This window comes from Temnothorax americanus, unplaced genomic scaffold, assembly GCF_048541705.1.
Source record: "Temnothorax americanus isolate GAGA-0224 unplaced genomic scaffold, ASM4854170v1 Scaffold39, whole genome shotgun sequence".
Classification (NCBI taxonomy): Eukaryota; Metazoa; Arthropoda; class Insecta; order Hymenoptera; family Formicidae; genus Temnothorax; species Temnothorax americanus.
In genome coordinates this window covers 125,522-143,255 of record NW_027509536.1, presented here as the reverse complement: position 1 = coordinate 143,255, position 17,734 = coordinate 125,522, and the positions used below count along the sequence as shown (strand labels likewise).

At 38.0% G+C, this 17,734-nt stretch overlaps 2 protein-coding genes and 1 long non-coding RNA gene across 3 annotated transcripts in view; 2 read left to right on the top strand and 1 right to left on the bottom strand.

Moving 5' to 3' along the window:
• LOC143902241 (zwei Ig domain protein zig-8) overlaps window positions 1–17,734 on the bottom strand; it is an 85,803-nt gene that overhangs the window by 30,681 nt on the left and 37,388 nt on the right. The window lies entirely within an intron of this gene.
• Window positions 4,869–6,109, top strand: LOC143902250 (uncharacterized). The gene has a single exon (XM_077414981.1). It carries the CDS (start codon window positions 5,591–5,593, stop codon window positions 6,107–6,109), a length of 519 nt encoding a protein of 172 aa, XP_077271107.1. The 5' UTR covers window positions 4,869–5,590.
• Window positions 14,566–17,229, top strand: LOC143902251 (uncharacterized). Its single transcript, XR_013258315.1, has 2 exons — window positions 14,566–14,887; window positions 17,004–17,229. It is a non-coding gene; the product is annotated as an uncharacterized LOC143902251 (long non-coding RNA).

The window sequence follows — 17,734 nt, the reverse complement described above, 5'->3', positions numbered from 1 at the left end:
ACCAATCACAGTCCATTATTCTCCTTGCGGTCGAAGAATTCTCAACAAATACATGCGTTAATACAACAAATATACGCGCTAATACAACAAATATACTTATCAAACTACTAATGTACAAGCGAGTATCAAACAAAGATTATGTATTAAAGACTCCGATACTGTCAAAAACTGTGGTGAACGCCGATATTTTTGGCGGCGTTAAAACAGGTAGTATTTTTACGACTGCGAAGAGATAGAAAGAGAGATACGGCCCCTTTTACGACGATCGATTTTAAATAACATATTGTCAGCGTTAAGTCGAGGTGGTAAAAGGATTGCCCGATAAAACCGTGTATTTACGGGAACATAGAAATACGTAGAACAATAAAACTCGTTGCGAATTTTACGTTGCTATGAGTTCGTACTATACGCAGTAGAATAAGTTCGTGCGCGACTTATGAGCCGGGTATTATTCCTACGTTTTCTCACGCGACAACCTCGGCGGAAAGAGATACGCGAGGACAGTCGACAATGAAAAGCGCGAGAAGCAAATAAGATTGCGCACGTAAGAATGAATTCAAGAAGGGGAGTGAGACTAGTAAGAGCCATATGTAAATAGACTGCTTGGCACGAGCAGCGTAACGTGGCACTTCAATGGAGGTATTCAATGAGCGGCCAAACACATCTCGCTGATGGAAATCTTTTAAATGGAAATTTATCGATCGAAGTGCGACCGATACTTTAGATATTGCATGAGAAAAGCGAAACATTTCTTTTTTTCCACGATGCGAGAGATATACGCGTGTTATATACATTTTCCGCGCGTTCGATTGAACCGACCGAATCAAACGCCGCCTTTACTCCATTGCCTTACACTCCATTTGCAATGGAGACTCCGGAGAACGGTCGTTACGTTATTCAGAAGCGTCAAACGTATGTTGAGAGAATGCGCGTCAGCTGAACGCGTTCCCCTCGTTTAAGAACCTAGGGAATTGCAAAATATATATAGGTCAAATGGAATGTTATCCACGTTCTACGGGACACCGCGCTCCAATTCTCGCCAGAGTGGTAGATTGTGGGATAATCAACTTCAACTGTCCTTATTCAGGCGCTATTGAACCGCGACATATTTCAAATACTCCGTCCGCGTAATATATATACCTCTCGGAATGAGGGTAATGATAATTAATGTTATCACCGGCGCCAACGTTAAATGGTAAATCAACACGAAGCGCTATTTACGTCATACGTCCCAATGTTGAACCGATATACATGTATACACTTTATCACAAACGCACCACACACACACACACGCGTTACATTTCTCGTGCATGCAGTAAAGAGATAGAATATGATTTCCATGCGCCACGTAGTTTAATCGCAAGATCTTCCGATTATTCCATCTCTTTCCACGTCACTGGCTAACAATCTGGATATTACCTTTAGCAGGTTTTTATCGTCGCTTCATATATAACCCGTCTCTTCCCCTCGTTCTCCTATCGCTCCGAGCTCCGAGTCGCATATTTACGACTCATTATTTTCTCGCGCGATCTACAACGGTAGACCGACGACGACGATTTCCACTTCGTGTAGCGACGTTGTCGTAACTACGTTAATTACGTTTTCGCCGGTCCGCTACATTTTTATCTCAACACACTTGGAAATCAGCGCGTAAATCTCGAAATTACCGCTCTTCACGGCCGCGTTTTTACGTCGCGAGATATGAATGTACCGGTGTATAATTTGCTCAATCTAAATTAGAGTGAGGCGAGGTTACGACAACTGCTTGATTATTTCACTTTCTAATGTGTTCTTTTCCCCCATTTTAAACGCAAAATATGTTCCACGACCACAAGATTATTACTTTTTTCAAAAAAGATTTTATTTATCTTACATTACAAAATAAAATAATGTTACTATTGCCTTTTATATAATTACATTGCAGCCTACAATATAAGAAAACATCGAATTCTTTTTTCAATTCTTATCTGTTCTTTCACGACAAATAAAAATTAAAATTACAAAAGACACGCAATTAAAAAATTAATTACATCATTTATGTAAAATTAAATTAAATTATATTATATAATAATAAATTAATGATGTCACGGTCGGTCTAAAATCGGAACGGTGATCGAGCGCTTACGTCTACTTAAAATTTGATGCATTATTCCATGGAACGGGCGACCAAATCGAGCAAGCCGAACAGAAGGGAACTATTGTAGCCCAGTCGCATAGCTTCCACCGACAGTTCGTCCCCGTTCGTTGTTCGCATTCTGATATGAAACGTTATACATCGGAAGTTACTGCAATCATCGCCTTGCGAGGGTAGAGAGACGAGCAGAAAGAGGACGAGGATGAGAACGGGCGAACGGCACCAATTTCTCTCTCTCTCTCTCTCTCTCTCTCTCTCTCTCTCTCTCTCTCTCTCTCTCTCTCTCTCTCTCTCTCTCTCTCTCTCTCTCTCTCTCTCTCTCTCTCTCTCGTAGCAAGCGTATATATAATAAATAATAAAATCTATCCGGGAAGAGGGATGAACAACGAGAAGGCACGGAGATAGAACGAACGCGGAAACGCGGAGACGCGAGACAGAAAGAGAACGCGCTAAGCTGATTTCGGGTTAAACGACTCGCGCGCCCTTTTTCCGCTGCTTTAAACGCGTGCAGGTGCGCCCCGCAATTCTCTCGTCCTCGGATTAGCCCTTCCCCCAGGATTTCTCTCGCCCTCTGAATAATTTAAGTGAAGCGTGAATATACAGAGCGTGGAGCGAGATTCCACTGAAGGTGATGTACTTCTTTAAGACCATCAGCCTGTGGAAAAACAATTGTGCGAGGAGATGGCGAATGCGAAGCCATTCCGTAAATATTTGATGGCTAACACTTAAATCAAATCGCCGCAAAGATAAATGTACTTTCTTCTTCGCTTTTTTTATTATCCATTGCTGTGATAACGGTACAGGATTATGATTTGGTTTTTTTTTTTTTTAATATTATTTATGACTATACAGATGATATAACAGTACTTATATATTCATTTTATTTCATTATAACAGTATGTACTTCTATTATTATATATCCCTCCCCCCTATATGATACATATAAATTTGAAATAATTGATTTAAGTATATTAATTTTTAAGTATAGCAGGACATGCTTTACTATCAGCGATAAATTTTGTAATAATCACACAATCCGTGTAACAGTTTTGCTTCCTCATAGAAGAAGCTTTGTTTTCATAAACTTCGTATATGGACCTTTGATCGCATATAAAACTAGATCTAATCAATCAAATGTTAATTAATTATATATGAAATAGGGGTAGACAAGACCGAAGAGAAAATTGTTTTTTTAGTTTTCAATGCCAATGTGTTTCTTATATGTCGAAATATCGCATTAAAAAAATAAGATGAAGGTTTACACATGTAAGAAAACATTGTTTTCTTTTTTTTAGTAACGATCATTTGTGGAAATTGATTTACGACTGTTGGACAATGGAATCTTTCGAAATTCTGTGCGGCATCACCGCCGTAATTCTCGCACTTAATTATGACACGATGCCTTCGAAATTTTGACTTTTGTGCGGCAAGACGATGATCGCGCAATCTCTAGCGCGATTCGTATTGTAGACGATTTATGCCAAAACAATATTAGTCACTATTTCTCTTATTATTATCTATATAATTTTGTTAATAAAACTTATACTGTTTTTTTAAGACGTCTGCTGTGATTCACTTGTCAATTATTTCACTTATGACACAATTTATTCAGCGACCGCAACTTATATGGTCTAAAAGAATAAAAGATTAACACTTCTGCTTCGGTGCGGCATATTTTGCATATAGACTTGTAACACTATATTATATAAGCATTATTATATTTTACTTTTATTTTATTTTACTGTATTTCATCATAATTTTTATTTTATTGATATTAAAAGCAATATTATAAGCGCGTTAATGTATTCTTATCAACAGATCAGTCGTTTTTTTTTTTAATTACAATTGCCCATGAAAGTGATAGAGAGCAAAATTATTCAGACATTTCAACGCGAATCGATTAAGCCGCGACGACAAGGATTATAACAGATCTTATGCACTCGCGCGCTTTATCTACCCCCTTTTTTTCCAACGAAACGTCCAAGTAACGTGGTATTATTAGCCATAAATCACGTTCTGACGCTTACACCGCTGCCACAATAGCACGGCACTGTCATTAGCCCACAATACGCTTTTGCTCTCTGCTTAGTAAATTGCTTTCTCCGTTTTTCCCTCTCGATTCCGTAGAAGACAATTATCGCGCGACAATTGACATCACATACTGCTCGCGCATACAATGCTTGTATGCTATAATCAGTATAATCTCTGGGAATATTTTACACAATTCGAAGCAACTCTTGTTTACGACGGCAGTATACTCCGAAATACATCGCATATCTAAATGTTATCGATATGCAAACGATATTTACCTGCAAATATAATTTTTTCTTTCTTTAAATAACTAGAAAGATAAATATATATTATTATAAGCGTCATAATGATTAATGAATACGTTGAAAGCCGGACGAAAGCCAGAGAGCGATAAAAATTGGGAAGCCGCAAAACAGAAATTATGCAAGTCCGCACTTCCGCCTAAGGTAATGCTCTAATGCTCCTCAAGAAGCAACGTTGTGTCGCACTCTCGTCAACGTTGCTATGACGCATATAGTGTTATTTTTTTTGCCACGATAAGAAACGCGAGTGTCGATCGATCTTCCAATTAATCTGTTGAAACCTTTGGAACGACCGTCATCAGTTAGATGGGATTACCTTAATCTCTCTCTCTCTCTCTCTCTCTCTCTCTCTCTCTCTCTCTCTCTCTCTCTCTCTCTCTCTCTCTCTCTCTCTCTCCCTCCCCCTCTTTCTTTTGCCCGACCCTGTCGCGGTTTTTGTGCGGTTTCCGCGCATCGACATCATGTTCGCGCTACTATACCACAGACGGCTCAATTACCCGTCCGTGTCAGATCTTCCTTTGCTGTAAATATCCCTAAATAATCCTGACAGATAAATCTTCTCAATGTTATAGAAAACGTCGCGGTATCGCGCGAGAGTCATCGGTGCGAATGACGGAGGAAACATTAATTCTATATAGATTGGTGTAACTACATATAAGTATACACGGCCAAACAGGACTGCATAATACAACAAAATGTATGGTATATTGCTCGTATCAGAACAGAAATGAACAATTCAACTTCTGTCAGGAATGTTTCAAAGACATTGGTGACACAGTGACGTTATTGGGAGACGATTCAACGCTTCAAACTGTCAGAAAGGACCAGTTCAAGAAAATAATGAATAATCACTTAAAATTGGAATCTTTCGTAACCTGTACTTTCTGTGACAGGAGAGTACACAAAATCTGTGTACTCTATATGAAAAAAATCTGGAAAGAGTTTATCTGCGTTAAGGGGTAAGGCCACCATGCAATTTAAAAAAAAATCGATTTTTTTTTTATTAGCTTAAAACCTTCCTTAAACTTTCAAGAATAAGAAAAAAAAGATCTCGTGGTCAGAAAAAATCTCGAACCGGTCGTTTACGACAGCTTGCAGAGGTGCCTCGCGGCGCGTCGAATGCATGTTGGGACGATTACCGCACGATCGGATTTTGACCTGTTCGACCACCAACACATTAAATGATGATTATACACACAAAAAGCCTCTACCGGAAACAGTTTTCCAAGCTATCAAGCCTATATACGAAGATTTAAGCCGAGATGAACTTCTAAGTCGATGCATAGGTGGTTTCACCCAAAATAGCAATGAAAGTTTCAACGCAACGATATGGTCAATGGCCCCAAAATCTACATCAAGCGGAAAAACAGTATTGGATATTGCTGGGAATCTTGCCGTATGCATTTTCAACGATGGAATTTGTAGTATAATGCAAGTTATACGACAGCTGGACATGACAGTTGGAAGCAATTGTTACAATTTTTGCGTTGAGGCAGACGAACTCCGCATCGATTTTTCGAACCGATCGCTGACTGAGGCTGCAAAAACAGCTCGAATGTCTTCAAAATTGGCCAGAAAAGAAGAAGAAGAACTTAATGTAAACCTAGAAGGCCAATTATACGGTGCAGGCATCGCAGATTAAAGGTATAGTATAATTAGTAATAATCAATCGTAAAACGTTACTTAAAACTTTAAACGCGTTTTTCTCGAAACACCATTTTTCAAATCGTGCGAACCGATAGCGGCTACAAAAAATATATATTAAAAAAATATATATTTTTTTTTGCACCTTTAAAGACACTTTATAAAGTACTTCATAAGAAAATTCGACAGCTTTTACTATACTTCTTAAAAAAATTCTCAAAATTGTTCTTTTTTTTTTACGCGCATGGTGGCCTTACCCCTTAAAGAAGAAGAAACAGAAAAAAAATGAGTATACTGCCAAACAATTGCCCACGACGGAACTCGACAAGTATATCGAGACGCGCGTGAACGATTTTTTAAATAAAGTGGGTTTTAAAGAAAGTGTACACTTTCTTACGCGGCGTATGTACGTATGGAAGGTTAAAGCTAAAACCCGATAAAGCTACAAAGATAGACGTTTATAACTGCGTTTAACTGCGGAAGTGCAAACCGAGATATTAGCCGTAGATTCGCGCAATGTATTTTGTATAAGGTAATATCGCGAACTCTATTTTTACCATAATTGCGTGCTTCCGTGATATATCCCGTCGGTTCTACGGCTATAGAACGCGCGAATGATTTATAGATCCGCATATAAATGCATCATGAATAATAAATCGCGAATTGTTAATAAGTTCACGTATTACTGATGGGTATTTCATTAACCCAACAAACCCGATACACAAAATGAAATACTTAATGCACCTCAAACGATTTATTAACAAAATTTCTCGATAAAAATTACTATGGACTTTTAATTTGTATTACTATTATAATTGCATTCTGCAATTTGTATTCCATCAGTTTGACTGCAATTGTAACAAAAGCCTTCACTTCGATTTAAAGGTTGAATAAGAGTACAACAAATAACTACAAGTCATTGTAAATCACACGAAAAAAAAACAGATTTAAGAAGGAAGGACCGGTAAAAAAAAATAAGGCCAAACTTTGCACACACATCCTGATGGAACCTAAACTAATCTTTAAAAGTCCTTTTTTAGATCTTAAGAAATAGGAAAATAACAATCATTTATCCGAGAAATGGTGGGAACGTTGTGAAAATAGCGTATCTCAAAGTATTAGAATTTATTATTGGTTTATACATAGAAACCAACAATCTGCTCTATATACGAATTATAAAAAATTCAATTTTTTTTAAGTTGAATATGAACCAATACTGTTTTATTTATGACATTTATGAGTAGCTAACGTATTCTGGAATAACCCTTAGTGTAGCCACGCATAAAAGAAACTCACGATATGTGACGTATTACTTCCATGGTAACATGTGTGAACACTGGTTACTTGCTTCTAATAATTAATATGTTATATTATGACTAAATGTTGCAGATAACATGTATGTCCCCGCTGATCTGACTGATATGCCGCAATTTGATATGCCGTTGCCGGCCATGCCGGCAATGATGAACAACGAGCAGCAGCGATTTCAACAACTGATGGATCAATTACGAAACCAGTTACCAGAACCAATACAACCAATACAACCAATACAAAATCCCCGTGTAGAATTTTGCACGGTACAGCAATATCAAAATTTGAAGCAGGAAGTACACCGGCTGCAGAGATTGTTAACAGACCTGCAGAATGCATTACTGCAGATGCCTGAGCAAATTCGGCGCCATCGGCGCCATCGCCGTAATCGCCGTAATTGGTAAATCATACCAGGATCCCCTTAACGAATTCGCTAAATCTCTCATCAGACTATTTAATCTCGGTAGATCATATTTAAGTTTACGTTTTGTAATATTTTCGACATAAATCGTTGCTTAATGAGAAATATATTACATTTATTGATCTATATTTCAATAAACAATCGTATATATAGTTGGAACTTTTTGTACATTAATATATTACATAGAAAATAAAAATAATAATATTATATATTTTGCATACGTTTGACGACATTGATTAGCTGGTCGCGCTTTCATCGCTTCTTGCGAGCTAATTAAATTTGTACTTGTCTGTGGTGCAACCCGCCGCCCGTTTCGCGCGCTAGATATACGAAATTCAGAATGACGTGTTTATACGTACCTCGACACAATCTAGGCGGCACCCGAAAATTACGTGACTGCCTCAACGCAGCGTGAAGAACACGGCGACACAAGACTAAGTTACGCAATTATTAGAGCTCTTATAATTATCGTTGGTTGCAATTGCGTGTACGCGCGCTTGAATATTATCTTGCGATGAACAGCATCCCGAATCCCTTACGTGCGCTAGATGCACAGAGCGCGGAAATTATTTTCGCTAATTACGTATCCGAAATCGCGTCGAAATTGCGCTTGAACCTGCGTTTGCTCGCCCCACTTTCTACATTTAGATTTTGCAAAAATGTCACGTTTATTTAATAGAAACTAACATACTTTCCGCAAATTAATGTCAAGTTTTTTATCGAAACTTATAATCTGTAATAAAGTCTTACATGAAAAAAAATTTAACTATATATATATTTAAACATTATTTGAAGCGACAGTACATTGCACATTAAAAAACAAATAAAATAAATCAGTGATAAAAAATTTACTTTTACAAAAATTTTTTGAATAAAATTAAAAATACAAAATACAAAATTATAACTGGAATCGATAAATAATTTGACGTAAGAATTAAGTATTAATACGCGAAGGTAAGTACACTTGCATGTTAACAAGCAACCGTTGGAAAAGAAAGATATTGCCTTTATGCTGCTTGCAAAGAGCAAGCAATTCACGCTGGCTAGTCACGTAAAACACAATTTTGCAGCGGATATTACTGACCTATGACGAGCCCAGCGCAATCGTTGCACAAGCATCGTGTGCACATGAAGCGCTGTTTTTAGCTGAGTGCGCTAAACGATAATTGAACGGTACTACGGCGAAACTCTTTTCCATCCTATAAGCGCCAATTTCCTGTTTGAAACGGTTCAACTCGGTTGAAACCCGTAAAACTCGCGTAAAATTGTTTCTTGCGAGTGGAATTCTCTCGCCTCGCTAACATTATCGCACCGACTTCGCAGAATGAGGCGGATATGGAAATTGGTATAATGAGACCGACGGCGCCTCAGGAAAACAAGCCGGGGTACATCGTGCGATTTACAGTGATGCCGTAAACAAGATACAACTTGTGCACCGCAGGCCGCGGAGCTGATGAAGTTGTCGGATGACCTCGCGTGAGCGAAGTGGCTGACACGGAGAAGGGAGGATGATGGCGAAGCTATAACAACTCGACGGAGAGGGATGTACTTTAATAGATTAGGGAAGCCAAATGGATGCGCGTTTTCCCTATATCCCGCGATTATAGATCCGATAAGATGGGGAAAATGGAAGTGCACAGTGGGGATCGGTATGAAAACGCGCATAAGTTGAAGGGGAGGATATCGGGGGGGATTTATACGGCGACGGATAATCTCTTGTTTATGACGGTCTTTACTTTCACCTGCCGCGAGATTCACCGCGCGCTTTGAATACGATGCGCATCTGCGTGTAATTTTTGCCGAGAATTATCGTATCCGGCCGCGGGTAATCGGCGCGCGCGATGGGATAGCGTGTAGATTTAATCCCGCTCCGAGTTGCACGAAAATCAGTGCGAAAAGGCCGAGAGCTTCCTCAGGAAGTTCCTAATGCCGGAGCATCACGCTGCTTTATCACATGGAAATGAGGGAAAGAGAGGAATTACACAAACGGCTTTTTTTTACAACTAAATATCTAATAACTATTAAAATTAATTGCTGTAATTTTTGTAATGTCACGTGACTAGATAAAGTACTAAAAAAATCCTTTTATAAAAAGAGTATTTGGTACTTACATGATGTTAAATACATTTTTTAATGATAACGATTATGAATAATTATACATTTCTTATAATAAAGTTTCAATAAACATCATTAAATTTCGCAATCAACATCTTTCAATAATTTCAAGTTCGAAATAATGATTGTTACAAATAAAAATTCGTAAATTTATTAAAAATTAATTCAAACGTAAAATAATTATTGTTGTATATTAATTCGTAAATATTAGATTTAAAAAATCTGATTACTAAAATTTTTATTTGTCAATACCTCATACGCGAGAAAACTTTTTTGGAGATAAAGTGGTAAATATAACATGGGAAATGACACAAACTCGAATCGACGTAACATATTACGAGGAAGGGTAAACAAAGAGGAAAATGACAACGAACTATCGGACGCAACAGGGGCGCAGTTGGTGTGGTTTTTTACTTCGCTAGTTTCCAACCATGATAGATATTTATTGTTTCACCTTAGCTGTAAATAACATCGCTGTCTTCATCTATTTCCACCTTCTACACTTTTTTTCTTGTATATTCGCAGTCCAAAGTTTTGTGATGAAAATAACATTGTACTCCAGTAGAAATCATTACGCGTAATTCCATACGTTAAATAATACCCATCATGCAATAGTCATAATTACTCATTATTGATTAAACTATCTAGTCACGGTTTATATGCCAAGCTTTATTTAATAAATTCATTCCCTCTGAAATTCTCCTCGCTGCTTGTTTTAGCGCTGAAGGTATGTAATTTTGAACTTTAGTTCTCTTATACATGAATATTGTAGCGTTGAAATGAGAATAAGACGGCTTTGTCTGAATCCTGATGAACCGTGAAAGTACGAGCTGTTATATCGAACGACTATAAGAACTCGCACCTTCTCAATGTTTGTTCTACGTAGATGAACCTGCACGAGAATCAAAATGCTATTGCAAATAGGACAAACTCCTCGTTGCGCGCACGCTGGAAACTTCTCTAAGTATATCCTTCGAAGACTTAAGGACCAACTGGGTTTCTCCGAACAAGCCCCGGAATTTGTTATCTTTCCCCCCGTTGGAAAATTCGTTAAAGCTACGTTAATGCCGTACGCCCTTCAGTACCATTAAAACAACCGGAATGTCGTCGGAATAGCGAGGCGCTTCGGGGATTTTAAATTCGCGGACTCGGGCACAATTAATCACAGAAGAACTTTATCGTACTTGAGCGGCTCAGCGAAGTAAAACAAACAGATGGGCTATTAATCTCAAGCTGATGAACCTTTGCCCGAGCTCCCGCGACTTCGAAATTGCGGGGAACTTTGCGTTCGGTCTGCCCCCTCCCCTTCCCCCTTCCCCTCCCTCTCCGCCACCGCTTCCGTAATTAAAGGGACAAGTTTCCGCGCGGAAACAAAATGTGGCGAATTGAAAGCAAAGAGTTTGCGGACGTTGTACTCCGCGAACTTCGGAGCGGAGTCTTCCTTCCGATGGCCGAGAAACGCGCCTGGCGAGCTGCCGCCGCCTCGAGCACTTGTGCCAATAAAAGAAAAGATTGCGTTAGTGAAGAAACATATATATAGAACACTTCAAAACAAAGATACCACCAAAGGACAAAGTCTGAGATGTAATGATGAAGGAGTTAAATGGTCGGTGGACTGCTCTTAATGCGTATTTAAATGTGAGTCAAAACCGAGGAGATGTTTTACTCACGGCGTTAGCCAATAAGGGAATACCTTTTGAAGAAATAATTAATAAGAAATTATTTGTGGCGGCCGAATCCTCATAGCACCACGGTGCACCGTGTCGCGAAGCTATATATACGCGCCTAGCGAGCCGTAATTTTGTACTGATTTTATATCTTCTCCGGTTACGAAAAAACCGGCACAACCTATATATTTCTAAAATGATGAGACGATTATGAGCAACGGAGAGGAATTCACTCGTTCTTTTGTTTTTATAACGCGTATCGATGCTCGGGAGTACGCGCAAACGACGTCTACTGGATTTCCCGTCCGCTCGAGCATGCTTTAAGAAAATTTGCTCTCCACTATTCGTGTATTCGTGTACGACGATGATCGATCGATTATTGGATTATTTGCTTGTGAGAGAGATCAAATCCGAAACATTCTCTACAGATAGTCGTTAACGGAAGGACAGTTCTTTCAATTCTCTGGGAATCAATCTTGAGACATCAATGTTTGAGTGGGCAGCGTATTGTCTCGAGTTTGCTCATTACGCGCAAACGATATAACTGCAGAAAATTAATTGAAGTCTTATCCCCGAGACAACTGTTGATGGGGAAGAAAGATATCAAGTTTTTAAATCTTGATTTGTAACAGGAAGTTTTGCGCTTAAAAAGCACGCCCGAAATATTCCGTAGACTTCTATAATTTAACCGCGTTATCTTGCGAAAACTTCAGTATGAAAACGACGCGACTTTCTTGTCCTCTCTAACGAGCAATTAATTTGGAGCCTATATAAAGAAAGAAGGAACTAATACATTGTATATATAAGTGGATATTTTAAAATTGCATCTATCACACTAAATACTAAATAATAATTTTAAGTATATTGGGAATGTACTTACAAAAATGTAAAAATAATAAGTACGGGAAATGTGTTAGTTCACATTGGAATAAATAAAGGAAAAGCTCTCATCATCGAATGGTCGGCGAGTGCACATCAACCTCACAGTTCTACCGCGCCGAGAAAATATCGCCGAAGTCGCGCGCGAGTGCTCGCATTTCGAAATCCGACGAGTGCTTGTATCGCCTGCCTGCCCGTTTGCACATTGCGCCTACATCCTTGCCTGCTGCAGGCTTGCTTCCGTTCTCCACCACTACCTGGGAGGACCATCGCGGACACCACGAGAGGCACGAGGCTACCACGAAAACATCGGGCAACGGAACAGACAGTAGGAGTTATCTTAGGCAGTATAGGAGAGGGATCACATCACAAATTTAAAAATGGATCAGCCACCTGCAAGAGATACGAGACCAGGGATATCTCGCATGGAAATTGCGTCATCCAGCAGTAGTTCCAACAATAGTCCAGGTCCAGATTACCCTGGATACTCTGCATACCCTGATACTTTTACTAAAATGCCAAAAAGTATTCATCATACTAGCTAAAAGAATAAATAAAATCGACAATGAGAAAATGTTCTTTTTTCTGCCTCGTTACAAAAGATGCAGGAATAATATTCCATTAGCTACTAATGAGCTGAGTTACAATATCCAGAGAAATATCGATGCCAACCATTAAAACATTTTCTCAGACGTATATCCATTCGTGGAACGAAAAGATGGAATCTAAAGACTTTTCTTGCACAGCAGGAGATGTGCTTTTGAAAATCTTAGGAATACAACGTGGTTGGCACACGCTCTCTCGCCCTTTATCCGCTTCTCCGAATATACTTGTCGTAAGCAGAAAATCTCGGCTGTACGTACAGTAGCGTATCGTTATGTGTACCGCGTGTATGACATACATATTTATATATACAACGAACGTTTCTAGCGTGTCGTAATGTCGCTGCCGCACTCTCAGACCGACGCGCGACGTAGATATCTCGCGGACTAATTACAAACCGGGAAGCTGCATATATGTTACTTGACGGCGCATTCTCGCCAAGCCGGCAAAAGCACAGCCCGGCCGCAAAGCAGAATGTCTGCTGGTGTTTTCCGAGAGAGAGAGAGAGAGAGAGAGAGAGAGAGAGAGAGAGAGAGAGAGAGAGAGAAGCTGTCAAGCATTCGCCTGCCGTCTGTGCGGAACGTTTACAAGCCTCATATCGGGTTCTCAGCGTCGCATGTCACCCACGACATGTGACAATCAACCGTGTAACTCCGTGTACGGTGATATGCCGTCATAATCGCTTTACGTGTTCGTATACGCCTGTAAGGGGCAACGCAAAACGAAACAAAACCTTTAGAGATAAAATAACGATATCATAAATATATTTCGATAGATAAAAAATTTATTTGAGCTCAGTTCTCTGTTAGAGTACAATTTTGTTTCTAACAATAAAAGTTAGTTTGTCGTTGTTCGTAATATGTGGTTCGCTACCATGGAAAAAGAATTACTTGAACTAGTTACCGTTCAAAGAGAAAGAGAAAAAGCTTTCAATAATATAGACAGTTTCCTGGTCACATAAAGAAATTTCGCCAAATGACAGTTTTTTAAATCATATTTACTTCCAAAAACTATATTTGGAGGAGTAAAAAGCCATGGTGTGGTAAAAACCACAATGGTGTAAGTCAAATTTTTTAATATATTTTCTCGCGTGCATAGATGCAATTTATATATTATACATATTGCATCTATCCACACGAGAAAATATTTTTAAAAATTTGACTTACACCACTGTGGTTTTTACCCCTCCGAATAAAGACAAATATAAATTATCAAGAGACAAATATTGTGTGATGGTATTCTCTATTCCGGACATATCAAGGAGCCAACTAAATGATGAAAGAAACTATTGCGTCCCAGGAATTAGACTTAATGACTAGATGATAGGAGATAATTAAGACGGACAACGACGTCATTCATCTAAATTCGACTAAAATTCATCATTGTTCCGAGTGTTACTTTACGACTTTACGAGCTCGTAAAAGCGCTGTTACGTGGAGGGGAAGGGGATATATAGCTTCGCACACGCGCGAGTCCACGGCCTGGCGAAATTTCCATTTTAAGCAGTTCTAAACCGCGCGAGATTAAAAGATCCCCTTTAATTGTCGCGGCGTGACCGACGCACGCGGGTCGCGAATTAACTGCTTTGCACTTGCGGCATGCGAGTGACATATATTACAAAATAAACCTTTCTGCGCAGGTTAAGATTACACTACCGGAGCGAGACCCGTTCTGTTTAACCCCGCCACGACTCCAATAATCGCTGTAAGTACTAGGTGAATCGAGCCATCAAAAATGAAAAAATTGGCGCTTATGACGATCATCATCACGTTTCTCAAAGGTAAGTACTATTTTCAATTATCATTTATACCTCAAAATTTAAGTATAGTATTATATAGTATAGTATTATGTAGTATTTCTAAAATCTTAATAGATGCGATATTGGACATATGTAAAAAACTCGAAACATGGCAACAGATAATCTTTTTAATCATATATTCGCCATTATGTTGTGGTATATAGCATTCCTTTATTTTTACCGCTTTAAACATAGGTAATATATAGGTTATATATATATATATATATATATATATATATATATATAATACATATCGAGCGTATATTATCGAGCACTTTGCGTTTTATGACGTCGCAACAAAGTAATACAACAAAAATAAGAGAATATTAGAAAATATTGAAAAAGATATACTTTCGAAAATCATCAAGATTACATACATAATAAGAAATATTTTTAATCATCTTTTAATATAATTAGTTATAATTATCGCAGGCCTGAAAAGAAATTACCAAAATTGGAGATAAAAATATTTATCCAAAGATGTAATGCCGTTTCTATTAATGCCAGATATATTCTTTCAATTCTATCGACACATGTATCTTTACCTTGCAAAAACTTTATTAGATATTGTGATAAAAGAGATTAAATAATTTATATGATTTTATTTTTACCGCCTGTTGGTTTTTCTTGTTTTATTAAATATGTAATTAATAAAAAATATCACGCTATTATTAATATCTTATATATATTAAAAATTGATGTTACAAATATTTTATTAAGCTAAACCGATAATTTTTCAAAAGATATGCAAACATTGCGTATGATGAGCAATCCTTTAATGACGGACAAAAAAGTTAAAAGGAATCGTAACAAACTTTTTTATCGCACGATTCTCGTGTAAATCAGTTAGAAATGTTGGCGGCGGACACGTATGCGATACTTGTAGCCGATACATCGGGTATATTGATATTTTCTCTTCGTAGCACATGAAAACGTGCCGTACGGTGAATAAATATATTCTGTGTGATATGTATCTGTAACTTTATTGTAAAGCACAAACTTTTTCGCCGCGCGAGATTTTGACGGTAGTTTTTCCATCGACCGATACAAATCGCAATACAAAATAACGTACGTCAGTACGGATACTCGGACAGTTTCACCATGGGATTGTGTGTGTGCGCGTGCGCGCGCGCGCGCGCGCGCGCGTGTGTGTGTGTGTGTGTGTGTGTGTGTGTGTGTGTGTGTGTGTGTGTGTGTGTGTGGGTGTAATGAGAGAAAAATACGCCAATATAAAAAATTCAATAATACGCATTTGTCATTTCATTTTGTAACATTTTTAAAATAAATTTATATAAAATTAGATAAAATTTAAAATATTCCGGGATTTTTCTTTTTTAATTACGATGAATCTATAAAATGCAACAGAACAGAATACTCCCTCAACCGCTTTGTGCAAACAAGACATTTTATAATGCTTATTTTTATGTAACACGTTGATGCAGGCGGACATATGATAGAAGCATCAAAAGCACCATCAGGGATTTCATTAAACATACGTATGAAAAAAATCTTTAATATAACCAGCTGAAAAAGCCTCCTTTTTAAATAATAATTTCCTTGTCATCCTCGCTGAACATGCATGTTTTATAATACCAGCTTTATGAAATTCTGGCGCTGATAAAGCACTGTACCCGGATGGTATTTTTCACATTTTGCTTTGTAAACGCGATATCCTGTCGGGTAACTTGTTTCAAACTTTTTTATTAATCCATAAACATTTGTCAATAATAACGAAACATTTGAAAATTCCAGTAAACATGGTAATAGAAATATATAATTGTATCCGTATTTTATCCGTTATCCCTTCGTATATGTCTGTGCTCGTCGACACCGTTAGCATGTTTCGTCATGAAAATTTTATTTGAGGATTGCTGACACAGCCGCCTTTATTACCGAAAACGTTTCAAGTTAAATCGATCTTGGTGGAAATCGGAGTAGTTCTCGTATTTTATCCGTTGTGCCAGCTATAATTCGACAGTAAAAATGTTTGCGATACAAATTTTGCTGGCCAGTTTCATCGTCTTAAAAGATTTATTCTTTATTATTTATATCAATATTATAATAATTTTAATAGTCACAATAGTGTGGTTTTTGCCAGATGACCCTGATGTTGCTGAGGACCCTGAGGACCCTGAGGACTCTGAGGACTCTGAGGACTTTGAAGAAGAGGAAGCAGATCTATTACATCGACGATTATGCAATATAATTATGTTATAAATGTTTGGTTAATTATATTATAAATAATAAAGTCTATTACTTCCTATTATTATATTTTAGATACTATCACAAATGACTTCTCAATGATTGATGAAAATTGAGCGAAAAATCTGATAAAAGTGAGTCTTTCTTGATGAGCACAACAAAAAATTGTTAATTAATATACGTTTATATTTTAATGGTCCTTTATAATTTACAAATAAATTTATAAATGAGTAATTACACGTTGTTGTTTTTACTAAAATGTTTACCGAATTCCGTTGCTCATCAAATATTCAGGTATAATCCGCGTTCATTTTCTTCTACTCAAGTCAGTGCGGGATATTTGGAAGGTTATCTACTCCGGGATCAGAAAACTTTCGCGACGATGAAACACAGGCGACTGTTGAGACCGCAGCCGCCAAATTACACGTGCGCGATACCGAATTTGATTGCCAGTCACGTTTAGTAAATTCTAACTTCTTAAAAACCAGGTCGTGTACTTCAACTATAGTAGCTCGGGCAATTTCTCGGTGCAATTCATCCATTATAAAGCGTGGTGCCGCGAGGTCACGTGTATACACACGCAAAAACGAATCGCATTCGCTAGGTCGGGTGCCTAGATCGCGTGAA